Raw genomic sequence first — 22,214 nt, 5'->3', positions numbered from 1 at the left:
AGGAAGGAGATGGGAATGAGGGAGGGAGGGAGAAAAGGAAGGAAGGAGATGGGAAAGGGAGGGAGGGAGGGAGAAAAGGAAGGAAGGAGATGGGAATGACAGGGAGAGAGGGAGGGAGGGAAGGAAGGGAGGAAGGAAGGAACAGCTTGTCTCCAGAAGTTGTGGACGCTCTGGGTAATTTTAAAGAGGAGACTGGACAAGTATTTGTCGGTATAGGGTCTCCTGCTTGAGCAGGCAGTTGGACTAGAAGACCTCTAAGGTCCCTTCCAACTCTGTTATTCTGTGATCTACCACATTCCCCAAAATGTCTTCAACAAGGCAGAAATCCCGCTCCCTTGGTGATCAATGGCTGAGAATTACTTCCCGGAAGAGCCGAAAGTGAGTTCTGAACCTACTTTGTGGATGTGTAAGAAAATGTCCTCGTTTCGAACGATGACCAGCAGGTTCCCCATTTCCACATCGCTTCCTTTGCGCAGCTGCAGTAGGTCCACTTCGGTGTGACCTCCCCTTTTCAGCAAATTCTGGAAGGAGACGCAGGTGTTAAATCCCTCCGCAAAACACAAAACGACAGCCACGGTGAGGAGAACCACATACACACACAGACGCCTGGCTTTAGCAGACTCAGCTGCGCGTGGAACAAACCTGTTGCGTTGCGCCATTCTGCACTGTCTACGTGAAGATGATGCAGTCTGATGCAACTCCCATTTGAGCAACAACACAAATTGTTAGGGGGGATGTTTGTGTATCCTCCTCAAACAACAGCCAGTTTGGTGTAGTGGTTAAGGTATACCGGCTTAGAAATCAGGAGTTCTAGTTCTGCCTTAGGCACAAAAACCAGCTGGGTGACTTTGGTCAATCACCAGGAGACGTGAGTTCTAGTCCCGCCTGAGGTACAAAAGCCAGCTGGGTGACTTTGGCCAATCACCAGGAGACGTGAGTTCTAGTCCCGCCTTAGGCACGAAAGCCAGCTGGGTGACTTTGGCCAATCACCAGGAGATGGTGAGTTCTAGTTCTGCCTTAGGCACAAAAACCAACTGGGTGACTTTGGCCAATCACTAGGAGACGTGAGTTCTAGTCCTGCCTTAGGTACAAAAGCCGGCCGGGTGACTTTGGGCCAATCACCAGGAGACTGTGAGTTCTAGTTCCGCCTCAGGCATGGAAGCCAGCTGACTTTGGACCAATCCCTCTGTCTCAGCTCAACCCACCTCGCAGGGTTTTTGTGGGGAAAGGAGTAAGAAGTACTACATACGTTTGCTCATTAGAGGATTCACCGTCTATCTTGTTGGGATCAGCTTGATTGTGGCGGTTGATGGAAGGGACTGGCAAAGGCCATAACTGATTAGATTTTTATTCCCCCGCCACACCCTACCTTTACTCTCCCGAAGAACGGGTCGTCTTCCGTTTCCATCACATAGAACGAGAAAGGCTTTCGGCACGCTTCCTGGGCTACGTTTGTCAGCTGGAAGTGTAGTGTGTTGCGCAGTGCGGCAAGGAGATCCTCGTAGCCGAGCGTCCTGGGAGGCTGAGGTAGGTACCGTTTCTCCCCCGCCTCTCCTGAGGTAGTAGTGGGGTCTCTCTCTGGGTTGCACGTCCGCATGCGGTCAAAGGCCATCACTCTGCTGAACTCGGCAAACTCTTCGACAACGGACGAGATGTCCCGGGAGAAATTGTTTAGCTTATGGTAGGTCAGTTCCTGGAGGTGCAAAGAAGGGATGGGACGCTTCGGACCGAGTCCAAATTGACTCCTCGGTGCAACAGCTGGGCCAAATGGATCCTGGGTGGCAGGAAACGGGCTGCAGAAGTCCTCGCGTCGGCCACCGGTCCTCGGGTTTGAGTTCGCAACGGTGACGAGAAGCGGACTTCTGCTCCTAACAGGAAACCTAGCAATTGTCCCTTCGGAGACTGTTCTCGACGGCACCCCCAACACTCCTATCCCTTGAGGTGGGACCTTCTTGGTGGGAAGCACACGGGAGGTAGAACGTTGTTGTGACCTCTTCAGGATCTCTCGGATCCTGCAATGGAATCGCACGGATTCCAGGTCTACAATGTTTTGAATCGGATTGCTCAGAAAACCCCAGTTCCTGCTCCAGGAGTTGATCGATCCCAAACCTCTGGAGAAAGGGCTGTGCTCTTTGGAGAACGAGTGGAAAGTCCTCGTTTTCTCCTTGTGCTTCTTGGTGACGGAGAAATTGATATAATCCTTGAAGTGCTCGGGCTTATGGTCCTCATCAAGAGACAGCCATAATGACCAATCCTCTTTTTTTAAACCGAAAGGAAAGTTGTGTTTCGTGGACCCGGCATCTGATGCCTTCTGGCTAGCTTCTGAGGATACCCAATCCCCATCTTTACAACTCTCTTTCCCAGGACCTGAACTACAGGTAAACTCGGACTCAATGCTTGGGGAGGCCTTGAATCTTGGTTGATCCAAACTCTCAAGTTTACTTGTGGGATACCAATCAACACAGGGATCTTGGCTGCTCTCCGCCGTCAGAGACTCGTCTCCCCAGTCTACATCCATGCTTGAAGAATTGGTAGTCAACTGTGTCCTTTCATCACGTAGAGGGTCTTCAAGACTTCCCAGACACTCCTTTGCTTCTACTTGGGCCTCGTCTTCCTGGTGATCTGGAGCTTGTTTGGAATCTCCGTCAACCAAAGGATCAGGTTCTTCTGCCAAAGAGTCCTCCTGACCTTCTGCTGGGACAAAGGATGGGTTCTCCACATCTTCTCCTATAGAATGGTCATCCCTGTTACAAATGGGTTCTTCCGGATTAATCTTTGTTTGCTCAACTTTTTCCAAAGTGGACGTACCGTGGTCATCCACCTTTGCACCGTAGTCGGTGGTTTCAAGCCATAACCATCTGCCTTTTGGGTTGGTGGTGCCCAACTCTTCTTGATTTGTGCCACAACTTGAGAAGATCCCTGTGGCAGCTGAGGTAGCATCATTCTCTTGAAGTTCTTCTTTTTCAAAAACATCTCCTGGATCAGATGCCGTGTTCTCATTTGATGATGAACACCACTCTTCTTGTACCCTGGCTTGCAAGTCTTCCTGTTGGTCATCAAAGGTGGAAATCTGTTCTAAACATTCATCAGCGCATTTCACGTCCGCATGGGAATGCTGGACAGTTGAGGAACCCTCATCATCGCTCTCCGGAGGTGTCACACTCTCTAACATGTCCAAATTAATCCAATCTAAACTCTTCTGAGCCCTCGTTTCTTCACTCTGAGCTATCGTGGCACACACCATGGCTACCAACTCATTCATTAAAGCGTGGACCTCTTCAGCTACAGCAGCCGTGGTAACCGTTGATTTTTCAACCTCATCCTCAGAGGCTGCTTCTTCTCTTGCAGAGGAATCTCTGATGTTCTCTTGACCCAAACACGTTTCATTCTTGAAGGAAGTTTCAGATTCTACATCGTGCAACTCCAAGCTCAGGGATTCTTCTGTGGGCTGAGAATTCACCAGGATCTTTTCTCCCCGGCTGACTGTCTGCTCCTCTTGAGTGCCAAAATCGAACTCTACAAGCTGTGGGTCATTAACTCGTCCCGAAACATTGTCCATTGGGTGAACGGCATCCTTTTCTTCGGGAACGGCAGAATTCTCAGGCAAATCCAGTTTGGTATTGGAATCTTCCTGCAATTTTGCAGCTTCGTCAGAAGTTTCCCGCTGGAGAGGACTAGCTGGATGGTCTTCTCCTTCAGGATTTTCAACCAAATCCATTTCTTTGGCCAGGGAAAGACCTTGAGTGGATGCAATGGAGCTCTCTTGGTTTTCCACCAATTCCTGCAGAGTTGGAGTACTGTTTGGTACCGAATTCAAACACAAGTCGCTGTTTGGTTCGCAAAGAGGCACAGATGGATCAGTCAATTCTGTGCTGTCCTGAGAAATATCTTCAATCAGATTGATTGAACTTTGAAAGATGCGATACAGGGGATTTTCCAGATGGTCTTTCTGGATCCTTGGTGGCTCTTCATCAGAAGCTCGTTGATGGACAGGACTAGCCTGCCATGAAGGCAGACAGGACAAACGGATCCTGTTGTCTTCCTGGGAAACTGAGGAAAGGTCAACCGGATCAACTTGGTTTGGAACCCTAGGACTTTCCACCGATTCCTGTTGACTTTGTAAGGGTCCATCGTCAGTCGCTAGATCATTTGGGAAGTCTCCGGAAGCTTGAATGGAAACTGAATCTGCTAAGATCGCTTCATCGTGTGAGTCCTCCACTTTGTCTATTTGCCTTGGAGATGTGGGATCCATCTTCTTGGCTGATCCAGCCATCTTTTCTTCAACAGTCATTGGATGTAAGGAGCTTGCCTGTTGAGGGACCATCTCAATCAATCCCATTTGGTTTGGAGATACAGAACTTGAGGATGGTCCTACAGCAGCTTCTGGGACAGTCTGGAATTCTGTCCGATGCCCGGACAAAGTATCTGGTGATGCCCTAGATGGGAGAAGATCTTGTCTGGATGATGTTTCATCCCACATACCATCCGTTTCTTTCCTTCTTTTCACATCATTCTCCTCGAGATCTTCCTCGTCCTCTGAAACCAGATCCATATCTTGGACTTCCATGTTAGCATCGTTCCTTTCGGACAGCACGGGATCAATGGATCCCAAGTCCATGCTTTCTCCCTCTTCCTGATCAGTATGAAGCCTAGGCTGATTTTGCACTTTGCTTCCTGGACTAGCGGGTTCCCGAGACGTCACGTCTTCCTTGAACCCCACCGCTTCCGACGTTCCTAGCTTGGGACCACCAGCCAGGAGGTCGTCCTTCTTCACCTCTTCTGAAGAAGACCCAACATCAATTCTCCTGTCTGTTACGGAAACGGCAACTTCGGTGCTTGCGATGGGCTGTTCGTTTCCCGAACCGTTCGGAAGTCCCGTAGACACAAGCGCATCGTTTTGGGAAGGGCCAATTAACTTAGTCTCTTCGCTTCTGTCTGCCTTGGTTTGACACGTTGGAGGGTTCACACCTTCATCAACCCCAGGCAGGTTTTCAATAGGAAGCACAGGGTGAAGCAAGGGTTGTTTTTTGGGCTCTGCTTCAACCACCTGAAAAGAAAAATAGCCAGATTTCAGATTTGTTGCTAAACAAAACATCACGGTATCCTGTGCTCTCTGAGTTTGGTTGTTTTCTTGTAGACATTTCATTTACTTAACTAGGTAACTTTATTTTCATTGATATCATCAACCACCGATGATGTTCCCTAGTCGGGTCATGAAAAGTCTGCAAGAAAACCACCAAGCTCAGAGAGCACCACGGACCCCACAGTCGTCCTCTTCCTCCTCCTGCACCCTCCCCCAACCCACTCCCTTCTAGCACTAATGATGTTACCTAAATGGGTCATGAAATGTCTGCGAGGACAACCAAGCTCAGAGAACACCAAAAAGCCACAGTTCTCCTCCTCTTCCTTTCTCTTTCCTCCCCTCCTCCTCCTCCTCTCCCTTTCCCCTTCTCCTTTTCCTCCTCCCCTTCTCCTCCCCCTCCCCTCCATAAAGCCTATATCCTCCTAGCACGGATGACGTTACCTAGTTGGGTCATGAAACATCTGCAAGAAAACCACCAAGCTCGGAGAGCACCAGGGACCCCACAATTCCACCTTGAACGATAAATATTCTGGTATCCATCGCGCAGAGGAGCCATTTACACCTTCATCGTTGGCTCTAAGGGGCCCAACCAAAACCTTACCTCTTCAACGGGCTTCAGAAGAGGACGAGACCGTTCCTCCTTCTCAAGCAGGTCCGTGGTCTCTTCAAGTTTAGTCAGAGGACTCTCTTCCACTAAGGAGTCGGTGGAGGACAGTTTGTTACACGAGAGGAGCTTCTGGGAAGGAGAAACAGATCCATCTTCCCCTCCTTCAGCAAGTATCTGGACAGCTTCCGAGACAGAATCCGCCGAGCCTTTCTCCAAAATGTAGGCTCCACCACCACCACCACCACCATCCATGGGCTCCAAAGGGTCCACCAGACTGTTCAGGGACACGTACTTCGCAGGGTTACTGTGTTCGACCACTTTTCGTATCGTCAGGGCTTGGAACTTTTTGCTATAAAACAGCGCCATCCACATGTGCAGGATCAGCCTCATGTCCTCCATGTTATCTGAGAGACTTTCATCCCAGGGCCTAAAATTAAAGAAAAGGAAGCAAAAGTGGGAATTTTGGCTTCGCAACGGGAACCCGCCAGAGTTCACACCTCAAGCAAAATGTACCAGACTATGGGGAGTCCTCGACTTACAACCACAGTTGAGCCATAAATTTCCATCACTAAGCGAGAAGTTTCTTTTGTGCGTTTTTTCCCCGCCCATATTACAACCTTTCATGCCACATGTTGCTAAGTGAATCCCCGTTAAATTAGTCACACGGTTATTAAGTGAATGTGGTTGTCCCCCTGGACTTTGCCAGTCAGGCGGTCGCAAAAGAGGATCACGCGGGGACCCCCGGGACACTGCAACCGTCATAAATATGAGTCGCTTGCCAAGCGTCTGAATTTTGATCAGATGACCGCGGGGATGCTGCAGCGGTCGTAAACGCGAAAAGTGGTCATAAGTCACATTTTTCAGTGCTGTTGTAACTTCAAACGGTCACCAAACAAGCTGTTGTAAATCAAGAACAATCTGTAGTAAGCTGAATTTTGCAGTCGATTTTTTTTCTAACAATCCCAACAGAGAATTGTCATCTTTACAGCTGCTGCTGTTTGCCGGATCAATGTTTTTGCTAAATGATGGAACCCAATTCCAGATCCATCAGTTCTTACCCCTCAACACCCCCAAAATTGATTTGGGAACTAACCAGGATGTGATTTTGAATCCCCAGAAAAAACTCGTTTGACTCCCAAACCGCACCAGGTATTTATTTTGTCTATGGGACCCTCACTTACCCGTGGACTGCCCGTAGGATGGTTTTTTCTAAAGAATTATTAGTATATTTGCTATCCAAATTGAAGGGGTATTTCGCCTCCCACTGGAAAGTAACTTGGACTGTTTTATCGCAAGAAGTCACTTGGCGATTGCCGGAAAAGTCCTCCCTCAGTCGTGCCGCCATGAGGGTCAAACGAGCGGGCGATAAATGGTTCGTAACCGGTTTGCCCGGTTGGCACGAATTCTGCTGGTGCTGGAAAGGAAGCACTTTTCCAACCAAGGGACCCGGTTTATCCTGCTTCACCCCGTTCCTCGAATCGGGAGAACGCGGCGTCCCCTTTGGGGGGGTCTCGGAGATGGGGGAGGCGTACGAGTGCTCCAACGAAATCATGACGCCTGAATCCGACAGGTCCCCGGTCTCGTTCGGAAGGGCCAGGGAAGATTTGGTGAGGTCGATCCTTGCATTCTTCTTTTTGCTGGGATTCACGGCATTTCGGTCCTTAACGTTCGAAGGCCAGTCCCTGTCCCGACCGGTCTCCCTGGCAGACCAAAAAGACGATCGGGAAGTTTGTCCGGGCAGGAAAGTGCCTTTCCATTTCTTGGTAGCCCTGTGATATTCGTGATCAGATGATTTGTGCAAAAATTTCCCTCGCGGTAGACAATGTTCCCGGGATGGACGGAAACGTCCGAAGTCTCTTCGACCGTTCCTGTCCAAGGGAGCGTTACAGGAGCTCAGCGCTAAATCGGCCAACAGGTTCAACGCGTGTGAATCGCACTCTTCCCCTGTGGAAGTCCGCAGGGCGTCCACAGCAGCCACGTCGTTTTTTATGGAGATGGCCTCGATCCTTTGCTTTTCTGAAGACACGCCGTGGACATTTTTCCTCGGGGCTGCGCAAGGAGAGACAAAAATATTAGCACAAGGGGACAGAGGTAGTTTGGGTTGGAAAAAATAGAAGGAAAAAAAAGGCATGTTTATCTCCAGAGGTGGCTTCGTTTGATCTGATCACGAACACCCAACTCTGGGTGGGTTCATTCGGGCAGATCTACTCGGTGTTGATAAATCTAGCGAGGTGGAAAAGGGATCCAAATGATCCCTGGATGCAAAACATGAGGGGGAAGGCATGAAAAGAAAGGGATAAGATAGAATTAGAATTATTAGAATTAGAATTATCAGGATTAGGATTAGAATTAGGGTTGGAATTGAATTAGAATTATTAGAATTAGAATTATTGGAATTAGAGTTATTAGAATTAGAATTAATTCGGATTAGAATTAGAATTGGAATTATTAGAATTGGAACTATTAGAATTAAAGTTATTAAAATTAGTTATTAGAATTAGAATTATTAGAATTAGAATTATTAGAATTAGAATGAAAGGATTAGGATTAGAATTAGAATTGGAATGATTAGAATTGGAACTATTAGAATTAAAGTTATTAAAATTAATTAAAATTAGAATGAATTAGGATTAGAATTAGAATTAGAATTGGAATGATTAGAATTGGAATGATTAGAATTAGTTATTAGAATTAGAATTATTAGAATTAGAACGAATTAGGATTAGAATTAGAATTGGAATTATTAGAATTAATTATTAGAGTTAGAGATATTAGAATTAGAATTAATTAGGATTAGAATTAGAATTGGAATTGAATTGGAATTATTAGAATTAGAATGATTGGAATTAGAGTTATTAGAATTAGAATTGGAATTAGAATTATTAGAATTGGAACTATTAGAATTAAAGTTATTAGAATTAGAATTATTAGAATTAGAATTAATTAGGATTAGGATTAGAACTGGAATTAGAATTGGAATTGTTAGAATTAGTTATTAGAATTAGAGATATTAGAATTAGAATGATTAGAATTAGTTATTAGAATTAGAGATATTAGAATTAGAATGATTAGAATTAGATTTAATTAGGATTAGGATTAGAATTGGAATTGAATTGCAATTATTAGCATTAGAATGATTAGAATTAGAATTATAGTTATTGAGTTAGAATGATTAGAATTAGAGTTATTAGAATCGTTAAGTAAATCAATGCAGTCGTTAAGTGAATCGTGCAGTCGTTAAGCGAATCCTGCTCCCCCCCCATTGACTTTGCTTGTTGGAAGCCGGCTGGGAAGGTGGTGATCACGTGACCCCAGGGCAATGCGACCGCCATAAATATGAACCAGCCAAGCGCCTGGATTTTGATCTGCTAACCGGTTGCGCCATTTTGTAAATCCTTTTGTTTCAGCGCTAACTTCAAACGGTCACTAAGCGAATGGCTGTAAGTCGGGGACCGCCTGGACCAGCTTCTCATCCCTGCCCCAGCTTTTTTTTAAAAAACAAAACAAAAACAAAAACCCAAGGAGAAGGTATGGAGGACAGGAAGCAGAATTATCATTTTTTTTCGGCCAGGGTTTCCACATGTGGATCACGGCCGCCATCTTACTTGGTCGTTTTGCGTCCATATTGTCCACGTTCCTCATGGCTTTCTCCACCTCGGTCAGCCGGGGCTTCTTTTCCTCCGTGGCGGGTCCGCCGGAAGCCTCCGTGGCTCCCTCGGGCGAGGCACTCGGACCTTGAATGAATTCCGCAGACAAAACCTCGGCCCCTGGCGGACACAACAAACCAGTCAGTAACCATGGTTTTCTGGCGGTGGCACAGCGCAAAGGATTTATAAGCAGACCTTGTTTAGCGACCCCAATTGGGACTGGTAAACATGGTCCTTAAGTGAAGCGGTTGCTAAGTGAAGCCCAGTGAGTAACCACGGCTTTCTGGCGGTGGCACAGCGCAAAGGATTTATAGGCAGTCCTCGTTTAGCGACCCCAATTGGGACTGGCAAAAAAAAAGGGAGGCAGGGATGGACAGATGGACACATAGACATATTTAGATATATACATAGAGATATATATATACTTATTAAAAAGTTTTTCCTATCCCGGAGTTCAGTGGCTCTATTGTATTTTAATATAGATAGATATATAGATTATAGATAATAGATACATAGCTATATAGAGATAGATAGGCATGGATATGGATATAGATTAGATATGGATGGATGGATGGATAGACAGATAGCGATAGCGATAGCGATAGACACAGAGATATAGATAGATATAGACAGACAGATAGATAGATGATAGATATAAATGATAGATAGACACAGATATAGATGATAGAGACAGACATAGATAGATGATAGATAAACAGATAGACAGATAGATATAGACAGACAGATAGACAGATAGATAGATAGATATAGACAGATAGACAGACAGATGATAGATAGATAGATAGATGATAGATATAGACAAACATAGACAGATGATATAGATAGATAGATAGATAGATAGATAGATAGATAGATAGATAGATAGATAGATGGATAGATAGATAGAGACAGACAGACAGACAGACAGACAGAGACAGACACAGATAGATAGATAGATAGTTAGATAGATAGATATATAGATAGAGATAGATAGATAGATATAGATAGAGACACAGACAGACAGACAGACACAGATAGAGACAGACAGAGACAGACACAGATAGATAGATAGATAGATAGATAGATAGATAGATAGATAGATAGATAGACAGACAGACAGACAGACAGACACAGAAAGATAGAGACAGAGACAGACAGACAGATAGATAGATAGAGACAGACAGACAGACAGACAGATAGATAGAGACAGAGAGAGACAGACACAGACAGATAGATGATAGATGATAGATAGATAGATGATAGATAGATAGATAGATAGATAGATAGATAGATAGATAGATAGATAGATAGATAGATAGATAGGCAGGCAGGCAGGCAGGCAGGCAGGCAGGCAGGATGGATATGGATATGGATATGGATTAGATAGAGAGAAATATAGACCTAGATATAGATATGGTTTATAGACGAAGTATTGGGAACGTATATCCCATTTACTCTGCTTCTCTCTTTTACCTTTTTTTTTTTTAGAACCGCATCTCTATTTTTTTTTCTTTTGCATTCCACGAACACAGACAAAAACAACAGCCCTCAACCTAACACCTCTGACGGCGTTCACACCACTTTCCATGTGGTTACTGTGCTAAACCGCATTATGGATTTCCGTTAACACCCCAGTCGGATTACACACAACACGCTAAACCACGGAAAGGTTTAAATCGAGAACCGCCCGGCTGACGGTGCTTTGTGACTCCAGACTATTGCCGAGTCTACCTCGCCGTGTTCGGGTGTGTTTGGCCTCAATTTGGCCCCCAAACAGACCGTTGATTTGGGGGCATTTGGTTGGGATGGGGAGGGGCTGGTTCTGTACAAGGACATCCTTCAGCTTCAGGATCTCCATATTTAAACAAAATACGGCTACTTCAAACCATCTTTGTCAAGAAAAAAATTATAAAGGCAGGATATAATGCAGGGGGCCTTCAAACGTGGCCACTTTAAGACTTGTGGACTTCAACTCCCAGAATTCCTCAGCCAGTTTATCACGTGTCCACCAAATATGATAATAATACGTGCCTGAGTTATGTTTACATTTCCAACACCTATCTGACATATTTTTGAACATTTTTGCTAATCTTGCGGGTGGAACATTAAGATTTGCGGCAAGAATAATATTTGCGCAATATTGGAAAAAAAGGAAGGAATACCACCAGGTGAAGAAATAATAAAAAAAAATACTAGAATGCGCAGAGATGGACAGATTGACTCTGAGACTGAAAGAAAAAGAAGAAACAGAATTATTATCAAACTTGGGACTCATTTTACCGATGGTTAGAGGAAAGAATAAAGGATTAGGAATTAAATACGTATTGGCGTATTTAAACTCAGACAGCACGTTGGTTGAAAAATTATTATTGTATGTATGGAAAAAAACTAATAAAATCTTATAAATTAAATAATAATAATAATAATAATAATAATAATAATAATAATAATAATAACAGCAGCTTCTGAATGCTTGATCAGCCGAAATTATGGCTTTCTTGTGACAAAATGGACAGCAGGGGGTTGGACTAGATGACCTCCAAGATCCCTTCCAACATCATCATCATCATCATCATCATCATCATTATTATTATTATTGTTGTTGTTGTTGTTGTTGTTGTTGTTATTATTATTATTATTATTATTATTATTATTATTATAAAATTAAAACGTGTAGGTTTGTTTGAGATGACACTCACCCCTCTTCCTTCTCAGTGGATTCTGGATGTTTTTTAATTTCAGGGTAGGCTTTTTAGGATCTGTTGGGCATCCGAGATCTTTAGCCACGGGGATGCTGAGTGTCACGGCTTCCTTGGGCAAATTCTTCTTCTTCTTCTTTTTCTTCCTCTTCTCCTTCTCCTTCGTCTTTTTCCTGCTGTTCTCCAGCATGCAGTACATCTTCAGAGGTGACCATTTCTTCTTTGAACTGGCCCCCAGGATGCGGCTGGATTTCCGTTTGGTCCACGGCAAGGATCGCTCTCCGGGGGGGCTGCCTTTCGACGTGCCGGCGAGGGGAGCCTGGCCCGTTCTGGTAGCTTTGTCCGGTCCGTCCAACGGCGAGGAGTCCAAATTTAAATCCGCGCCACCGTCGGACGGCCGAGAGCCGCCCTGCAAACACGCCAAGGCGGAGGAGACCTCCAGCGTGTAACTTTCGGGGTCCGACAGATAAAACGCCAATTTGGAAAACGAGGAGGGGGAGCACTTATCGTCCACGGGGTCCCCCTTGGGGGTCTCAGATGAAAGTTTGGGAATAAAAGTTGGGCCAGACGCGTTTCCGCGGCTCGGCGCTGAACTCCGATTGAGCTTTGCAAATTCCTCCATATGCAATTTGACCAAAGCGTTAGAAGGGGACAGTTCGGGATTTTTGGCGGCTTCTGCCAACGCCTGGTGAAAGAGGGGGAGGACCAGGGGGAGCTTCTGGGGGGTCTCAGTTCTCCCCTCTTCGCGTTTCCAGTCTGTGGCTAATGAAAAACAAAACAGAAAAGCCATTTCTAAGCAACTTCAGTCACGCTCAACAAAAATAAATAAAATAAACAGTTACTGTTGTGTAAGACAGGCAGAGTTGCTTTATGGATGAAATGGATGGCCTATTAATGGACTAGACGAAACCAGGAGATGGTGAGTTCTAGTCCTACCTCAGGCATGAAAGCCAGCTGGGTGACTTGGGGCTAATCACCAGGAGACGGTGAGTTCTAGTCCTGCCTTAGGCATGAAAGCTAACTGGGTGACTTTGGGCCAATCGCTAGGCGATCGTGAATTCTAGTCCTTCCTTAAGCATGAAAGCTAGCTTGGTGATTTGGGGCCAGTCACCAAGACATGGTGAGTTCTAGTCCCGCCTTAGGCATGAAAGCCAGCTGGGTGACTTTGGGCCAATCACCAGGAGACGGTGAGTTCTAGTCCTGCCTTAGGCATGAAAGCTGGCTGGGTGACTTTGGGCCAATCACCAGGAGACGGTGAGTTCTAGTCCTGCCTTAGGCATGAAAGCTGGCTGGGTGACTTTGGGCCAATCACCAGGAGACAGTGAGTTCTAGTCCCATTTTAGGCATGAAAGCTAACTGGGTGACTTTGGGCCAATCGCTAGGCAATCGTGAATTCTAGTCCTTCCTTAAGCATGAAAGCTAGCTTGGTGATTTGGGGCCAGTCACCAAGACATGGTGAGTTCTAGTCCCGCCTTAGGCATGAAAGCCGGCTGGGTGACTTTGGGCCAATCACCGGGAGACGGTGAGTTCTAGTCCTGCCTTAGGCATGAAAGCTGGGTGACTTCGGGCCCCTCCCTCTCTCTCAGCCCAACCCATCTCACAGGAATGTGGTTGTTTGTTTGTTGTTGTCGGGAAAACAGAAGGAAAAAGGATTATTTAGGTATGTCCGCCACCTCGACTTATTTATAAAAATAATAAAAGTGGAATAAAATTCTGGTAGATAAGCAAGTAAGTAAATATAAGGGGGGGGGAGAAAGTGTAGGACAAAAAAAAACAACGATAATAGGGATTAAGGCATCCCCAGTGTTGGCAAAAACAAACCTTACCTGTTAAATATTTGGGCCCTGGCGATGGAAATAAAAACAAAGCTTGGAGAGTCGTCAAATCGTTTGACTCGGAATCTGCAAGCAGAAAACGAGGTGTCAATGTTTTCCCGTCTCGAACTGAATTTTCCAGGGAAGACCCACCTGGATTCGAAGGTGCTGACGGTCCGTCCGTCTCCTTCCTTACCTTTTCCTTTCGCCAAGATGGACGAGGTGAGGAAGAGGAGGATTCCACGGTCATTTACATATTTGACAAGTGCCTGTAACATAGAAAGGTGGTTAATTTTTCCATCCGGAGAATTAAACAGATGGCTTGAGAAAAGCGGAACTGGGGTCCCGGCTTGATCCCCAAATCTCCGGCACCTATCGTGCAATTTCACATCTGGGGGCTTTTTTTATATATATATTTTTAAATAACCCTTTAGTTTAATTCCGCTTTAATTCAGTTTGGCTTAATTCAGGTGTCAATCAAAGAATGCCACGTCACCTTCATTAACAGCTTCGTCTTTATATGGAATGTTGAGCTAGAACAGGGCCGGTTTGGGGTTCCATTCAAAAATCTGTTGTTGGGAAAAAAAATAGACCATCCTGGCTTGTTCAAGAAACTGTGATTAAAATAATGGCCTAGTATCGTGTGTGAATGCTGCCTACGTACATAGTTAGAATCGCTGCTTTTTTCAAAGGCACTCAGCTGTGGTCTGTCTACCAAAATATACTGGGTTTGACAGTACGCTAAGCTATAATTGTGTATAACGACACGCTAAGCCGGTGTTTCTCCACCTTTAGCAACTTCAAGATGGGTGGATTACAACTCCCAGAATTCCCTGGCTAGCATGCTTTAAGATGGGTGGACTTCAACTCCCAGAATTCCCCAGCCAGCATGCTTTAAGATGGGCGGACTTCAACTCCCAGAATTCCCTGGCTAGCATGCTTTAAGATGGGTGGACTTCAACTCCCAAAATTCCCCAGCCAGCATGCTTTGAGATGGGTGGAGTTCAACTCCCAGAATTCCCTGGCTAGCATGCTTTAAGATGGGTGGACTTCAACTCCCAAAATTCCCCAGCCAGCATGCTTTGAGATGGGTGGAGTTCAACTCCCAGAATTCCCCAGCCAGCATGCTTTGAGATGGGTGGAGTTCAACTCCCAGAATTCCCCAGCCAGCATGCTTTGAGATGGGTGGAGTTCAACTCCCAGAATTCCCTGGCTAGCATGCTTTAAGATGGGCGGACTTCAACTCCCAGAATTCCCCAGCCAGCATGCTTTGAGATGGGCGGACTTCAACTCCCAGAATTCCTCAGCCAGCAATTAATTTTTTTTATAAAAACAGATTGAGGCATTGCCATCAAAAAATCTACATGGGTGTGTTCGTAAATCACCAGAAGGGGAAGACTTCCTAAATTTTTAAAAATGCTAATTTGCTGGGCATTTTTGGAGAATGAGACCCCTCCCCCCCCAAGCCACATCCTGCAAAAGAAAATAATAGTTAATTCTGAAGATTTTTAAGAACTCACCAGGTTTTTTTCTTTCATGCTCCCAATTAGCTGATCTTTTAGTTCACTCTCGTCTAATATTTCCACTTGATATAAACGAAACGACAACTGCTGACAACAGACTGCAGGAAAAACCAAGCACACTTTTTTTAAAAAAAAAAAAGGAAAGGAAAGGAAAAAAAAGAAAACAATCCAATGTCAATGGTCCAATAAATCTATTATAAAGAAAAGCCCACTTCCTTCTAGCACTGTTGATGTTCCCTAGCTGGGTCATGAAACATCTGCAAGAAAACCACCCAGCTCAGAGAGTGCCAGGGACCCCCACAGTATTACTGAGAAATGTCCATCCATTCCCTCCCTCCCTCCATCACCCATCCACCCATATCTATCTATCTATCTATCTATCTATCTATCTATCTATCTATCTATCTATCTATCTATCTATCTATCTATCTATCTATCTATCTATCTATCTATCTATCTATCTATCTATCTTCTATCTACCAAGCTATTATCCATCTATATGTCTATCTCTACATTTCCATCAATTCATGTCTGTGTGTCTCTATCTATCTATCTATCTATCTATCTATCTATCTATCTATTTTATCCATTCATTTGTCTGTCTATCATCTACCTACCAAGCTATTATCCATCTATATGTCTATCTCTACATTTCCATCAATTCATGTCTGTGTGTCTCTCATCTATCTATCTATCTATCTATCTATCTATCTATCTATCTATCTATCTATCTATCTATCTATCTATCCATCCATCCATCCATCTATCCAGTAGTTTGTCTATCATCTATCTACCAATTTATTATCCATCTGTCTATCTCTACATTTCCATCCATTCATGTCTGTGTCTCTCATCCATCCATCCATCCATCCATCCATCCATCCATCCATCCATCCATCCATCCATCCATCCATCCATCCATCCATCCATCTATCTATCTATCTATCTATCTATCTATCTATCTATCTATCTATCTATCTATCTATCTATCATCTATCTATCCCATCTTGCCTCTCTCATCTATTTATCTATCTGTCTGTCTATCATCTAATCCAGTGGTTCTCAACCTGTGGGTCGGGACCCCATTTGGGGTCGATCAACCATTTCACGGGGGTCGCCAAGCAACGCTGTCCGCCATTTTTTTTGTCCGCCATTTTTTCCCTCTTTTCCGGCAGGTGCCTTACCTCCCTTGGGCTGGGCCAGCTGGTGGTCGGCCTGCTCCGTCTCTGCCGCTTGCCAGCTATGCCTCGGCCGATGCAGGGGGAGGAACCATGCATGCGCGGCGCTCCCGGGCAGGGAAAGTCCTCGACTTACGACCGGTTGGGTAGTCCTCGACTTACGACCGGTTGGGGTCGCGGCATTAAAAAGGTTGAGAACCACTGATCTAATCTATCCATTCATTTGTCTATCATCTATCTACCAATCTATTATCCATCTATATGTCTATCACTACATTTCCATCCATTCGTCTGTGTCTCTCATCCATCCATCTATCTATCTATCCACCCATCCACCCACCCACCCATTCATCCCTTTCTGTCCGTCTATCCACTCACCCATCCATCCATCATTTACACACAGCCAACCTCATCGTGGAAGTGACACTGGTTTCAGATCTGGGCTCCCTTCTGCACCGTTTCCACATAATTATCCCGCTGATGGACTGATGGACCAACAGAGTCATGAGCCCACTTAAATCACTTCCCCCCCCCCATCCAATGTCCCATGGGGCTGGAAAGAAAAGAATCAAAGCGAACCATCCTGACCCAGATAAATGCAATGCGTGACACAATTTAAAAGTGTACCTTCGTCATTGGAGTAACTGTTTTTTTTAAATGCAGCTTCCGGCAATTTTTTCCGCAATTCAGATATCCGCACGATATATTTGAATTCCAGCTTGGCTGGCCTACGAAAGGAGAAAAGGGAAAAAGGGTTGGGATTCAGTCTTTCCAAAGCAGATTCATCCCAAAGAGGTGAAGAAACCCCAAAACTGGAGTCTAGAACCATTCCTCGTTTGTGGGGTCCTGGGTGCTCTCTGAGCTTGGTTGTTTCCTTGCAGATGTTTCATAACTTAACTTCGTAACGTCAGTATTATAATGGAGGAGGGCTTGTTTTCTGTTTATATGTAAGTGGCTTGCAAACCCCACTCCCTTGTAGATTGATAATGTTATCTAGTTAGGTCGTGAAATGTCTGCAAGAAAACAAGTTTAAGTTCAGAGAGCACCAAGGAGTCCACAGTTCTCCTCCTCTTCCTCCTCCTTCTCCTCCCTCTTCCCCTTTGTTCCTTCTATCTCTTTCTTCCTCCCCCCCTTTTCTTTCTCCACAAACCCCACTCCTTTCTAGCACTGAGGATGTTACCTAGTTGGGTCATGAAACATCTGCAAGAAAGCCACCCAGCTCAGAGAGCACCAAGGACCTCAGAGTCCTCCTCCTCCCTCCCTCCCTCTTCCCCTTTATTCCTTCTATCTCCTTCTTCCTCTCCCCCTTTCCTTTCTCCACAAACCCCACTCCCTTCTAATACTGATGACATTACCTAGTTGGGTCATGAGACGTCTGCAAGAAAACCACTCAGCTCAGAGCGCATCAAGGACCTCAAGAGTTCAACCCTGAGCTACCAAATTTTTCTTCTATCAGTTCCTCATTTCTCACACTTTTGGGATCCAGGTGGAAAGTTTCAAAGGTAAAATATTTCATTAAAAAACCACCGCTTTAACACCGAGGGGGGGGGGAAAGCCCTAGTCATTTTATTTACAGATCTATTTCCCTTCTTCTCTATTCAAGCACAAGTTTGAACGTACTTTTTAATGTCCTGGGGGGGGTTTCTGGGGGGTGTGTTTGGCTTAACTCCAGTGGAAGAGAAAAATAAATAAGGACTTACAACTGAGCTGGGAGCGAAGCCTGAAAAGGCGACCGAAGGACGATGTGGCACACTTGCTGATGCTGAATGAAAAGCTGTCCTTCCCAGGCACGATGCAGCACTGAAGGGTTTAAAAAGAAAAGTGAGTTATTCCCATTTATCTGTCTATATCAGGGGTCTTCAAACCTGGCCACTTTAAGACTTGTGGACTTCAACTCCCAGAATTCCTCAGCCAGCCTCCATTTTGTTTGTTAAATTTAAGACAGGGCTCTTCCAACTTGGCCCTTTGATGACTTGTGGACTTCAACTCCCAGAATTCCTCAGCCAGCCTCCATTGTGTTTGTTAGATTTAAGACAGGGCTCTTCCAACTTGGCCCTTTGATGACTTGTGGACTTCAACTCCCAGAATTCCTCAGCCAGCCTCCATTGTGTTTGTTAGATTTAAGACAGGGCTCTTCCAACTTGGCCCTTTGATGACTTGTGGACTTCAACTCCCAGAATTCCTCAGCCAGCCTCCATTTTGTTTGTTAGATTTAAGACAGGGCTCTTCCAACTTGGCCCTTTGATGACTGGTGGACTTCAACTCCCAGAATTCCTCAGCCAGCCTCCATTGTGTTTGTTAGATTTAAGACAGGGGTCTTCCAACTTGGCCCTTTGATGACTGGTGGACTTCAACTCCCAGAATTCCTCAGCCAGGCACGGCCGTCTAGTCCAACCCCCTGCCAATTGGCAGCTTTGGAAAGGAAGCCGAAATTTAAAATCTCTTAATAGTGGGATGGGGTGGGTGAGAGTAGGAAAGGAAGGATATCGTTACAATGGATGGGGGGGGGGGAAACATAAAGAAATAGTATTTTATTTTTTTACCTTTCATCTCATGTTCAGCTCTGCAGAGGTGAAAAAGAAAGAAGAAAAAAATGAGAGTTGTTTTCAGAGCCAGGGAAAAACGGCGAATGAAAGAAAAGAAAAACAGCGAAAGGAGAGGAGGTTACTTACAAGCTTTTGTAACCCAGAGGCAACATTCTCCACGGTCGCTGGTCCGAGGGTCATTAAGCGGTTCTCCCTACGGCCCGAGCCTGCCTCCGAATGGCTCTGGAGTTGAAAAAAATATAGGAAAATTTTATTCAGCGGTCCAACCAGAGGATTCGGTCGGAATGTCTTTATTTATGAATTAGATTTTTATCCAGTCTTTTATTACTTTATAAGCAAGTCAAGGTGAATGTAGCTACTTCCTCCTCCTATTCTCCCCACGACGGCAACCCTGTGAGGTGGGTCGGGCTGAGAGGCTGATCCAAAGTCACCCAGCTGGCTTTCATGCTTAGGATGGGATTAGAACTCACCGCCTCCTGGTGATTGGCCCAAAGTCACCCAATTGGCTCTCATGCCTAAGGCGGGACTAGAACTCACTGTCTGCTGGTGATTGGCCCAAAGTCACCCAGCTAGTTCTCATGCCTAAGGCAGGACTAGAATTCACTGTCTCATGAAAATCAGTCGACCAGCTTTCATGCCCACCCAGTTGGCTCTCCTGCCTAAGGCGGGTTTAGAACTCACCGTCTCCTGGTGACTGGCCCAAAGTCACCCAATTGGCTTCCATGCCTAAGGCGGGAATAGAACTCACGTGGTGATTGGCCCAAAGTCACTCAGCTGGCTTTCCTGATTAAGGCAGGACTAGAACTCACTGCCTCCTGGTGATTGGCCCAAAGTCACCCAATTGGCTTCCATGCCTAAGGCGGGACTAGAACTCACCTGGTATTTGTCCCAAAATCACCCACTGGCTTTTCTGATTAAGGCGGAACTAGAACTCACTGTCTACTGGTGATTGGCCCAAAGTCACCCAATTGGCTTCCATGCTTAAGGCGGGACTAGAATTCCCAGTCTCCTGGTGACTGGCCCAAAGTCACCCAGCTGGCATCCATGCCTAAGGCGGGACTAGAACTCCCCGTCTCCTGGTGATTGGCCCAAAGTCACCCAATGGGCTTCCAGGCTTAAGGCGGGACTAGAACTCCCAGTCTCCTGATGATTGGCCCAAAGTCACCCAGCTGGCTTCCATGCCTAAGGCAGGACTAGAACTCCCCGTCTCCTGGTGATTTTTTTTTAAATTTAATTTAACATGGATTTATATGCCGCCCTTCTCCCTTTGGGCCTATTGGCCCAAAGTCACCCAATTGGCTTCCAGGCTGAAGGTGGGACTAGAACTCCCCGTCTCCTGGTGATTGGCCAAAGTCACTCACCTGGGTTTCATGACTAAGGCAGGATTGAACTGCCAGCTGTGTGACTTTTGCCCAATCACCAGGAGACGGCGGGTTTTAATCCCGCCTTAGACCTAACCGCCAACTCTGTGCTTTGGGGCCAGTCCCATTCTCTCTCTTTCTCTCTCTCTCTCTCTCAGCCCAGCCCACCTCACAGGGTCGTTGTGGGGAAAATAGGGGAACCGAGTGTTGGATCTATGCGTCGTCCTTGAGTTTATTGGTTGAAGAAATAAATAAAGGCAGAACATTAATGCACTAATCAATCAATTAAATAAATAAAAAGGGCTTCCCGCCACAAAAGGCCGCTCCCAACCGGGGCCTTCCATGCGACATGCCTTACCTCAGTTCCGCAGATCGGCCGGTTAAAAAATGTCCGCCCTCAAGTTCTCCCTTGGTGGAGGCACCGGCTTCCTATTGTGCTGAGAAGAGATCCTTGTCCTGCATCGAAACCAACAGGAGACATAATAATGGTTCTATTGACCAGGGGCACACGATGAAGTTAAACCATGGTTAGACCAACCATGGTTAGCTCCATATTATCTTTTGGGGGGGACACAAAGGTGCTCTGAGCTGCCGACTAAGAACATGGAGGTGCAAGGGTGTCCAACGGTGGAATTTTGAAGACTTGTGGACTTCAACTCCCAGAATTCCCCATGGCTGGCTGGGGAATTCTGGGAGTTGAAGTCCACAGATCTTAAAACTGCTCTAGCCTCTAGGAAAAGACCAGATTAATGCCCGCTTTGGTTTGGCTTTCTTTGCATGTTGGATGGACTCAGCTCAAGGTGGCTTGTTCCTCAATCTGTGCCAAAGCAAAGAAACCTCGTTTTATTTTTTAACGTATTTATTTCTATTCCACCGTTATTATTTTCAGAAATAATACAAGGAGTAGAACACATTATCTACCAGACATCTTATTCACCAGACACCAACAATCCTGTATGGGTTGGGCAGAGAGAGAGGGACAGGTCCAAAGTCACCCAGCTGGCTTTCATGCCTAACGCAGGACTAGAACTCGCAGGCACCTGGTGACTGGGCCAAAGTCACCCAGCAGACTTTCATGTCTAATGTAGGACTAGAACTCACAGGCACCTGGTGATTGGGCCAAAGTCACCCAGCAGGCTTTCATGCCTAACATAGGACTAGAACTCACAGGCACCTGGTGATTGGCCCAAAGTCACCCAGCAGAATTTCATGCCTAATGTAGGACTAGAACTTATATGCACCTGATGACTGGTCCAAGGTCATCCAGTTGGCTTTCATACCTAACACAGGACTAAAACTCACAGGCACCTGATGACTGGTCCAAAGTCACCCAGCTGGCTTTCATGCCTAACNCGTCTCCTGGTGATTGGCCAAAGTCACTCACCTGGGTTTCATGACTAAGGCAGGATTGAACTGCCAGCTGTGTGACTTTTGCCCAATCACCAGGAGACGGCGGGTTTTAATCCCGCCTTAGACCTAACCGCCAACTCTGTGCTTTGGGGCCAGTCCCATTCTCTCTCTTTCTCTCTCTCTCTCTCTCAGCCCAGCCCACATCACAGGGTCGTTGTGGGGAAAATAGGGGAACCGAGTGTTGGATCTATGCGTCGTCCTTGAGTTTATTGGTTGAAGAAATAAATAAAGGCAGAACATTAATGCATTAAATCAATTAAATAAATAAAAAGGGCTTCCCGCCACAAAAGGCCGCTCCCAACCGGGGCCTTCCAGGCGACACGCCTTACCTCAGTTCCGCAGATCA

The 22,214-nt window shown here is 45.7% G+C and overlaps 1 protein-coding gene across 1 annotated transcript in view; it reads right to left on the bottom strand.

The window, feature by feature from the left end:
- Positions 1–20,469, bottom strand: part of TASOR2 (transcription activation suppressor family member 2) — a 25,912-nt gene extending 5,443 nt beyond the window's left edge. The window contains exons 1-13 of the mRNA XM_029285626.1: positions 20,459–20,469; positions 19,095–19,114; positions 18,252–18,351; positions 17,179–17,279; positions 15,371–15,471; positions 14,004–14,119; positions 13,880–13,937; positions 12,037–12,721; positions 9,296–9,457; positions 6,872–7,739; positions 5,685–6,117; positions 1,370–5,047; positions 396–521 (exon numbers count right to left, since the gene is read on the bottom strand). Of these exons, the coding sequence (XP_029141459.1) occupies positions 396–521; positions 1,370–5,047; positions 5,685–6,117; positions 6,872–7,739; positions 9,296–9,457; positions 12,037–12,721; positions 13,880–13,937; positions 14,004–14,119; positions 15,371–15,471; positions 17,179–17,279; positions 18,252–18,351; positions 19,095–19,114; positions 20,459–20,469 (6,459 nt within the window). The remainder of the gene's footprint in view (positions 1–395; positions 522–1,369; positions 5,048–5,684; positions 6,118–6,871; positions 7,740–9,295; positions 9,458–12,036; positions 12,722–13,879; positions 13,938–14,003; positions 14,120–15,370; positions 15,472–17,178; positions 17,280–18,251; positions 18,352–19,094; positions 19,115–20,458) is intronic.
- Positions 20,470–22,214: the final 1,745 nt, after the last annotated feature.

This window comes from Protobothrops mucrosquamatus, unplaced genomic scaffold, assembly GCF_001527695.2.
Source record: "Protobothrops mucrosquamatus isolate PMUCROS unplaced genomic scaffold, P.Mucros_1.0 scaffold1967, whole genome shotgun sequence".
In the NCBI taxonomy this organism is placed as follows: Eukaryota; Metazoa; Chordata; class Lepidosauria; order Squamata; family Viperidae; genus Protobothrops; species Protobothrops mucrosquamatus.
The sequence above is the reverse complement of the archived record's forward strand: the minus strand, read 5'-3'. Positions and strand labels throughout refer to the sequence as shown.